The 10,842-nt window shown below is 33.7% G+C and overlaps 1 protein-coding gene across 2 annotated transcripts in view; it reads left to right on the plus strand.

The window, feature by feature from the left end:
- Positions 1–7,579, plus strand: part of ccbe1 (collagen and calcium binding EGF domains 1) — a 91,007-nt gene extending 83,428 nt beyond the window's left edge. For both annotated transcript variants that reach the window (XM_062031993.1, XM_062031992.1), the window contains 2 exons: positions 2,097–2,132; positions 6,718–7,579. In XM_062031993.1, coding sequence (XP_061887977.1) covers positions 2,097–2,132; positions 6,718–6,954 — 273 coding nt within the window. In that variant the 3' untranslated portion in view covers positions 6,955–7,579. The remainder of the gene's footprint in view (positions 1–2,096; positions 2,133–6,717) is intronic.
- Positions 7,580–10,842: the final 3,263 nt, after the last annotated feature.

The raw sequence follows: 10,842 nt of genomic DNA on the forward strand, positions 1-10,842 counted from the left end.
TGTAAACCGTGCATCACTTGTCGCTGCATGTGCACCTTCACTCGCAGGTTACACACGGACACACGCCCATAAATAATACTTTTCAAAATAAAAGCAGCACAGTTGTATTGCGCGCACGACATAGATGTTTTTTCAACTTTATTTTGTAATTTGTGATTGCAGCTGTTCACATTCACTCACAATCACGCACACGCATTACTTCCACACGGAAGTAATACAAATAACGATTTTCAAAACAAAAGCAGCACCGTTGTATTGCACACTCGACATAGATGCTTTTTTAAATTTATTTTGTAATTTATAATTGGCCTCACGCGGGCCGGACAGGGACGCACAAAGGGCCGGAATGCCCAGGTCTGATCTAAGCCATAGATCACCAAGTCCAATGCAAAGCGTGGGATGCAGTGGTGTAAAGCACGTCGCCACTGGACTCTAGAGCAGTGGAGACGCGTTCCCTGGAGTGATGAATCACTCTTTTCCATTTGGCAATCTGATGGACGAGTCTGGGTTTGGAGGTTGCCAGGAGAACGCTACATTTCGGACTGCATTGTGCTGAGTGTGAAATTTGGTGGAGGAGAAATTATGGTGTGGGGTTGTTTTTCAGGAGTTGGGCTTGGCCCCTTAGTTCCAGTGAAAGGAATTTTGAATGCTCCAGGATACCAAAACATTTTGGACAATTCCATGCTCCCAACCTTGTGGGAACAATTTGGAGCGGGCCCCTTCCTCTTCCTACATGACTTAGCACCAGTGCACAAAGCAAGGTCCATAAAGACATGAATGACAGAGTCTGGTGTAGATGAACTTGACTGGCCTGCACAGAGTCCTGACCTGAACCCGACAGAACACCTTTGGGATGAATTAAAACGGAGACTGAGAGCCAGGCCTTCTCCACCAACATCAGTGTGTGACTTCACCAATGCGCTTTTGGAAGATGGTGGAAAATTCCTTTAAAGACACTCTGCAACCTTGTGGACAGCCTTCCCAGAAGAGTTGAAGCTGTAATAGCTGCAAAAGGTGGACCGACATCATATTGAACCCTATGGGTTAGGAATGGTATGGCACTTCAAGTTCATATGTGAGTCAAAGCAGGTGGCCAAATACTTTTTGGCAATATAGTGTATATATATATACATATACATGTATAAACAATATTATATATAAAGTTATATATATATATTAGTGCTGTCAAATAATCGTTTTTCTCAGTCTGATTAATCTCACTTTTGAATTTGGATTAATCATGATTAATCACAGGTTATTACTCGCTTGCTTAATTTAAATTAACTTAAAAAAGATCCCTATATTTGGACACAAATGCAATTTTATTGTCAGAATTCAGGAGTATTTGTTCTGTTTTAAGCTATTTGAATGCACCACATTTATTTGCTCAGAACGTGGTAACAGTTTTATCTAAAGTTTATCTAAAGTTTTATCTAAAGTCCAGTCTGGGTGTATTTTGGAGTGAAATTTGCCAGCAAGCAAACCAGTTAGAATCTCTTCACTCATCTTTCCACTGATGTATGCAGTGACCTGATCACTGACTGTCTAACAACCTGTGACACCTGTCAGGTAACCATCCATGCCTAAGCTAAAGGAGCATGCACGCCTTCATGATTCTTGCAATAATTTTTTGTGATTAATCACAAGTTAACTAATTATTTTGAGGATCCTAATACTGTGTGTGTATGTATATATATATATATATATATATATATATATATATATATATATATATATATATATATATATATATATATATATATATATATATATATATATATATATATATATATATATATATATACATATATATATATATATATATACATATATATATATATATATATATATATATATATATATATATATATATATATAAAATTAAAATAAAATAATAATAAAATAAAATTATATATATATATATATATATATATATATATATATATATATATATATATATATATATATAATTTTATTTTATTTTATTATTATTATTATTTTATTTATTTATTTATTTTAATTCTATGTATTAATTCATATTTAATATTTTCATTATTTTAATATTGTGTTTTTATTTGATTTTATTTACCTCCCAGGGTGACCGAGGAGCTCCCGGGCTTGTTGGACCTCCAGTAAGTAAAATTACATACCGGTATGTCTAAAAAAAATAAAAAAACACAAAATAAATGTCATTGTTCTAGAGGAGATAGAGCGGAACCTTAAAAGATCTGAATCCGATCCAAATGTCCCTAAGAAAAATGTGAAGTCGCATCAAACAAGATTTCAGGATTTGTGCATTTTGCTTTGTTTTTTAGAGACATGAGACAGGCGTTATAAAGATTATTTTACAGTGATTACTTTGTTTTTTACACTAGTTTGTGACAATTGAGAAAGTTGAAACATCCGATTCTGCAACACAACTCACCTTTGCGTTACGTCTATCAATTGTCTATTGTTGGTTCTTAGCATTCTCATAAAATTACCTTTTCCTCATTAAATGCAATTTATATTGTTTTGGAGGGGGGGGTGTAAAAAATTCAATAATGCCAGACAACTTTCCGACACAAGAATCATCGTCTCAACTTTATGATTGCGCCTTTGCCATTCATAATGCAAGTTAAGACCAAATGTTGTTCTTACATTCTCATAAAAATATTTTTTTCTCGTAATAATGCAACTTTATTCCTGTCATGCTAAAACGTTATTCTTGTAATAGTATGAATACGTTTAAACTCAAATTTTGTTTTTTTCTGTAATATAACGACAGCTTGTAATATTCCGAATACTTTCACTATTCTTGTAACATTACAACTTTAAATTCTATGATAAATACACCTTTGGGTTAAGATTGTACCTTTGTCATTTGTAGTTAAAGTGTTATACCAAGTATTCTTGTAAAAATCCAACTACTCTGCTACTTGTAATATGACCTTTTTTGTCTTAAAGATTAACTCATTTCGTGAAAACTTCAACACAAATCTTCAAAGACTCTTTGTTGTCTGTTCCTCTTTACATAAAGATAAGACCAAGGGCTTGATTTACTTAGATCCAAATACCTTGCGCTAAACAGCGTGTGCAATCTATAAAATAGCCTGTACTATTAGTGGGTGTGTTGTGTGCAATTGTAAAGTGGTGCAGACCATCTTTTTTAAATAGGGATTTTGCGCGTACTATACCAGTGTTTTTCAACCACTGTGCCGCGAGATACAGTGTGGTGTGCCGTGGGAGATGATCTAATTTCACCTATTTGGGTAAAAAAAAAATTGCAAACCAGTAATTATAGTCTGCAAATTATGTGTTGTTGTTTAGTGTCGGTGCTGTCTAGAGCTCGGCAGAGTAACCGTCTAATACTCTTCCATATCAGTAGGTGGCAGCCTGTAGCTAATTGCTTTGTAGATGTCGGAAACAGCGGGAGGCAGTGTGCAGGTAAAAAGGTATCTAATGCTTAAACCAAAAATAAACAAAAGGTGAGTGCCCCTTAGAAAAGGCATTGAAGCTTAGGGAAGGCTATGCAGAACGAAACTAAAACTGAACTGGCTACAAAGTAAACAAAAACAGAATGCTGGACGACAGCAAAGACTTACTGTGGAGCAAAGATGGCGTCCACAATGTACATCCGAGCATGACATGACAATCAACAATGTCCCTACAAAGAAGGATAAAAACAACTGAAATATTCTTGATTGCTAAAACGAGGTAGATGCGCGAATTATCGCTCAAAGAAAGACATGAAACTGATACAGGAAAATACCAAAAAAAGAGAAAAAGACACCAAAATAGGAGCGCAAGACAAGAACTAAAACACTACACACAGGAAAACAGCAAAAAACTCAAAATAAGTCACGGCGTGATGTGACAGGTCATGACAGTGTACCTACTTTGAGACAAGAGCTATTGTGATGCATGGTTGTTATGGTTTAAAGTCATATCTAACAATTGCGACAACAACTTTTTACTGTCAACTGAGTTTAGTTTTTTAATGATTTCTGCTGGTGGTGTGCCTCCGGATTTTTTCAACGCAAAAAATGTGCCTTGGCTCAAAAAAGGTTGAAAAACACTGAACTATACGGAGCATCACCACGGAGACACTCTCATTTACTGCACATCCATGTTATCATGCTCCTACCTGTGGCGTTTTGCTACGTTTCCAAACAAGCAGGAGACATGTACCACTTTTTATGTGCAGTCCTGTAGTGCATCTACAACGGAACTCACTTTTTTCTTTTTTTCTGCTGAAGTTGTGCTTAGAGAGGCTGCACTTCACTACGCTCATGATGATGTTTTACTTAAATACGTTTTTTTTTCATATAAAAAATATTTTAATAGTATATATTCAATGTGAAAAAAGCAAACATCATTAAAAAAATATATTAAATAACACCAAAACGTATCAATTTAATTTGTTTCAAAAGTCCTTTATAATTCCTCTAACAGATATGAAATTATAAAACTATGTTGCTGAATAGACGATATGTCTAATATTTTTAATTTCTGACCATCCAAAATGTGCACTCACGTAGGACGGAGGATTCTCTGTCCACCACGTGTGTGTGCAGCGCGAGCACTGATCCTGCAGCGGTGTGTGGAACAGTCAGTTCGCACGTCCTTCTGACGCTAAATAGTGCTCGCTAAACGCTGATGAGTCTTGATAAATCACATTCTGCGTGCTAAATAATTATATTTGCATCTTCTCCTTCCCACATAGTGGCCGTTTTGTTGATCAGCATATATTTTGCATATTAATAAAGACAAAGACGCAAAATGGATTGCACGCCCTTTTCTGCTCACTTAACATACGCAATCCACTTTGCACACTTTTAGTAGATCAGCTTTGCGTGTGCAAATCTTTGGTAAATCAGGCCTCAAGTGTTTTTTCATTTTAATATTATTGTGGTTAATTTTTTGTAATTTTACATCACTTTTTTTTTTTTACAGTAGTTTTATAGAATATACAGTACAGGCCAAAGGTTTGGACACACCTTCTCATTCAATGCGTTTTCTTTATTTTCATGACTATTTACATTGTAGATTGTCACTGAAGGCATCAAAACTATGAATGAACACACGTGGAGTTATGTACTTAACAAAAAAAGGTGAAATAACTGAAAAAATGTTTTATATTCTAGTTTCTTCAAAATAGCCACCCTTTGCTATGATTACTTTTTCGCACACTCTTGGCATTCTCTCGAAGAGTTTCAAGAGGTAGTCACCTGAAATGGTTTTCACTTCACAGGTATGTTTAAAGCTCATCGAGAGAATGCCAAGAGTGTGCAAAGCAGTATCCAGAGCAGGGGTAGGGAACCTGTGGCTCTTTTGATGACTGCATCTGACTCTCAGATAAATCTTAGCTGACATTGCTTAACACGATAAGTAATGAATAATTCTGCTGGTAATCAGTGTTAAAAATATTGTTCAAAATATAAAACATTCTAATGCATCCGTTTTCTACCTCACCTATTCAAGAAGTCGCATTAATGGTAAGAAGTATTTTATTTATTATTGGTTAGCTTCAGAATAACAATGTTATTAAAAAGAATAAGAGACTTATTATACTGTAAAAATGTTGGTCTTACTTAAAAATGGATGCATTTAGTTGTGTTCAGTGTTAAAAAATATTATATGGCTCTCACAGAAATACATTTTAAAATATTTGGCTCTCGCAGCCAAAAAGGTTCCCGACCCCTGATCCAGAGCAAAGGGTGGCTATTTTGAAGAAACTACACTGCAAAAACTGAAATCTAAGATTAAATATCTCAAATAAGGGTGATATTTGCTTATTTTCTGTCTGATAAGATAATTCTTCTCACTAAGCAGATTTTATGTTAGAGTGTTTTACTTGTTTTAAGGGTTTTGGTCCTAAATTATCTCAGTAAGATATTACAGCTTGTTGCTGAGATGTTATGACCTATATTGAGTAAAACATGCTTGAATTTAGAATATCAACTGATGCAAAGCTGTGTAATCAACACTCACAAGTATAAAACTACTTTTTTAAAGTAATAATTTCTTACTTCAAGCATGAAAAAAAAAAATCATGTCGAGCGCATATCATTATGTCAAGATAATGGCACTAGCATTTACTTAATTTAAGAATATTTTTCAACATATTGAGCAAAAAGGTCTCTTTTTCTTTTTCTACCAATAAAAGTGCACTTGTTATTAGTGAGAATATACTTATTTTAAGGTATTTTTGGGTTCAGTGAGGTTAGCTAATTGTACTTGTTTTGGAAAGTCTTGACAAGCCAAATTTTCTTGTTCTATTGGCAGATAATTTTGCTTAGTTCAAATAAAATACCCCTCATTTTTGTATTTTTTTTTCAATTGTTTTTGAACACTGACTTTTTGCAGTGTAGAATGTAAAACATGATTTCAGTTATTTCACCTTTTTGTGTTAAGTACATAACTCCACGTGTGTTCATTCAGAGTTTTGATGCCTTCAGTGACAATCTACAATGTCATGAAAACAAAGAAAACGCATTGAATGAGGAGAAGGTGTGTCCAAACTTTTGGCCTGTACTGTAAATGTCTAATATGGACATATAAATTAGAAAATAATATGCTTCTTTTTTTTTTTAAAGTCATTATGGCGACAGTTTGACCAAGGTATAGATTGTTTGTATAGTTACAATGGTAAGAAATTTGATTGAAAAGTTTGGATACACTTTCTAATACTTATGAATATGAAAACCTCTTAAAATGATCTTTCTCGACCTGAAGGGCCCTCCAGGCTCCTTTGACTTCCTGCTCCTGCTCATGGCCGACCTCCGCAACGACATCGCCGACCTTCAGGGTAAAGTGTATGGCCAGGCCCTCCTCTACCCGGGGGAGGAGCCTCCTGCCGTCTGGAGGGATGGTCAGGACGCAGGCTCGGGTGAGGACTTCAAAGAACCACCGTCTCCGCATTCCAGAAAGAACCGGAAGAGGAAACCTCCGCGAAGAGACTGGAATGATTGAGGGGAGTGAATTTTTAAATACTGAATGCGAGGTGTAAATATTGACCTGTTATTATTGTTATTTAACTATTTTTGACAGCCAACCAATCCCAGATGTTTATTTTTCTATAATGTGCATATTTAAAAAAAACATAACTTTACTTTATAGACATCAACTTCCTTACAGCACATTAAAAGAAAAACAGGAATCCTCCGTTTATTTCTTCAACGTTATATGTACTTAATTTCATCATGACACAGAATGAAGTTAAATGTATTCTTCCAGTCTCCTTCAATAAGCCTGTGATGCGCCGTCGCCATGGCAGCAACAAAACAACGCGAGGAAGATAAAGTGAATGGAAAATTGTTATTACTGATGCGGTCACGCTCATCCATACTCAGCTGAGGCCTGAAGGCTTGTTGACATACTTTGCCGCATCGGTCGCTCTGTTGTAAATCTTCACATAATAACACACGTGTTCATAGTTTATGCACTTCGGTGTCCTAACAGGAACACACGCCAGCACAAAAGATAACAACATGACTCATACTTTGCGCCTGATAGGGGACGCTGTATGGTTATGCGTTACATATCATAAACACTGTAGAGCAAGGAACCATATTTGGTCACTTTAAATGACGTTCAGTGGAACGATAATTAATGATGATTTCTGAAATTAAAAGAGACAAGCGGTAGAAAAATGGATGGATGGATACTCAACTGACCTTAAAAAATGTGTGGTAATATGACTTCGCTTTTCTCGTCTTTATTCTCCTAAATGTTTGTCTTAACATTATAGCCTTTTCTATTAAAAATGCGTCTATTTTCAGACTTTTTTTCTTCAACTAAATTTATTTTCCAGACAAATACAATTACAACTTTTTCACTTGGATTACTACCAGCCTCTTAACGTTGCAGTTTTTTTCTTGCAAAAATTCATCTGTCTCGTAAAATTACAAGTTTATTCTGAGACAAATTAATGTTTAAACCAGAGGTCCCCAAACTTTTTGACTCGGGGGCCGCATTGGGTTAAAAAATGTGGCCGGGGCTGGGCTATATATATATATAAATATATATATATATATATATATATATATATATATATATATATATATATATATATATATATATATATATATATATATATATATATATATATATATATATATATATATATATATATACAGTATATATATATATATATATATATATATATATATATATATATATATATATATATATATATATATAACATTTTATTCAACTTGCCTACACAGATCTGATTGATTACAATTTTATAATCTTAACAATCAGACTTGATTCTTCTAACAACACTTTTTTTTTATGTAGTAATGTAAATATTCACATAACTCTCAGAAAATACAACCCCATTCTATAAAGTTCTGATTTTATTTAGTAGAATTTTGCCCCAAGTGTTTTTTCATTTTAATATTATAGTGGTTAATTTTTTGTAATTTTACATCAATAATTTTGTATATATATATATACAGTATATATATATTGTGATTTGCCTGAGCGGCTAGGAGACACCGAGAGTAACAAGCGGTAGAAAATGGATTAGAAATGACAAATTTAAAATAATTATAATTTAAAAAAATATATATATATTTATTTTTTTAACCTGGGACTTCCCGCGGGCCGGATTTCGGAAGTTTAAACTGGTTTAAACTTACAACTATTATTGTAATATTCTGCCTTTTTTCTTGCGAAATTATCACTTGTGTAAAGTTACTATCATCTTAATAGATATTTATTAAGATACATTTACATGAATTATAAATGAATTAATTAACAGTTTTGTGTTTGTAAAAGTCGGATTTAACTGTAGTGAACACATTAAACAATAATAATACTACAAATTCAAAATGTATTCTGGTAAAGATATTTTCATCTTAACACTTCTACTCCCATGACACTACAACTTCTCGCAAAATGACAACTTGTCTCGCAACACTACATCTTTGTGCTCATTAGAATACAACTTTTATCGTGAAAGTAGAATTTTATTTTTGTAAGAGTCGGAATTTACTCTAGTAAATACACTTTTGTCGTACTACAATTATTCATGTAACAAATACATATATTTTTTTATGAGAAAACTTTTTTCCTTGAAAATTACAACTTTATCCTTGCAAAGATGTCACAATTAACGTCTTATCATAATACTTCAGCATTGCACTTTTTCGTAAATATACGTTACCACGTAAATTTACGATTTAGCTGTTAAAAAATAACCAACTTTATTCTCCGAAAGTGCTTAACATTCTCTCATAGTACTATACCAGTACAGCTAACATTACACATTTTTTTCTCTCGTAATAACACGTCTTGTGTTTTAAAAGTGATGTAAAATGATGGTTATTAATGTAATATTTGAACTTTTTTTGTCAAATTAATTGCAAAATGAATCTTTAGTAAAAAAAAAATACTTTTTCACACACTGTACCACTCGTATTTTTTTTCTTAGAAAATATTAACATTCTTGTACCATTATGACATTTATTGAGGGATATTGAAATTTAGAATGTCTGAGTATTTAAAGCAGGGGTGTCAAACTCATTTTAGATGGGGGGCCACATGGAGAAAAATCTACTCCCAAATGTGCCGGACTGGTAAAATCATGGCACGATAACCTAAAAATAAAGACAACTTCAGATTGTTTTCTTTTTTTAAAAATAGAACAAGCACATTCTGAAAATGTACAAATCATAATAGTATTCTATCTTTATTTGTCGTATGTATATTTTCTGAATAAATTATGTGATAATGTTTATCAGTCAACTCGTTGGTGTTAATTTTTAATGTATCAAGATAAAAAATATATAAAAATGTAATTACAGGATGTTATTTATGTAGTTTGCTCCTTTTCCTCAACTGATGTACTAACATCATGTGGTTTATTTTGTACATATGTAGCATCATCTACAAAGATACAAAGAATTGCTATTGCGACATCCAGTGGACAAATTTAGAACAGCTGTTTCTTTCATTCAAAAATTTCAGATTCATTTTTATACTTAGCAAACTCACCCCGTGGGCCGGATAAAACCTGTTTGCGGGCCTGATTTGGCCCTTGGGCCGGACGTTTGACACCTCTGATTTAAAGGAAAGGTTAAAATAGTTATTACGCGATGGCTGTAATGTCCACTAGAGGGAGACATTCACACTGTCATAGGTGCAAAGTGTATACATGTGGAGGAAACCTTTGGATATACAGTATATTTTAGATTTCCACTATTAAGTTGGCTAGAACCCTTGGAGTGCTAATGTACATACACTATATCCCATCTTGAAGAGGCAGGCTGGGCCTCTCAAATGCAAAAAATTGGGCTTCCAGCTGAGTTTTTCAGCCTGGTAACTTTTTTTTTTAAGTCATAAAACTTTGTTGTTTGACCCTCTTTGTTGACCTCGCTCGCTATGTGTCTTTGTTTGGGCCACGAGTAAGTTATAGTTATAATCTCGGGAGCCGTACCAACATGACTCCACATCCTTTTTGTTTTCTTGAATAACACAAGAAGACGCCGTAAAACGTGTAAAGTGGCCCCTTGGTGTCGTTCATCAGTTCAGACTTTATCTATCGGAGTACAAAAACACGACTAATAGACATGCTGACTGAGTATTTAAGTGTACTTTGTGCATCGGAAGCTTTAAAACCCCACAGTCTGTTAACAATTCTTCATATCTTTAAAGTTAGAATGGAAATACAAAAAAATCTGTTGCAGTGTCAAACTGTTGCCATCCTTAAAACACACTAACCTGTAAAAGTACATTTTAAATAGCATTTTGTACTATCATATAATTTTAGCCGCATTTTGCAGTCCGTTTGCTGTTGGTGCACAAATGTCTTGGTTTTTTTTACAAACTATAAAACAATAAAAAATAAACATT

Source organism: Entelurus aequoreus, linkage group LG21 (genome assembly GCF_033978785.1).
Source record: "Entelurus aequoreus isolate RoL-2023_Sb linkage group LG21, RoL_Eaeq_v1.1, whole genome shotgun sequence".
Classification (NCBI taxonomy): Eukaryota; Metazoa; Chordata; class Actinopteri; order Syngnathiformes; family Syngnathidae; genus Entelurus; species Entelurus aequoreus.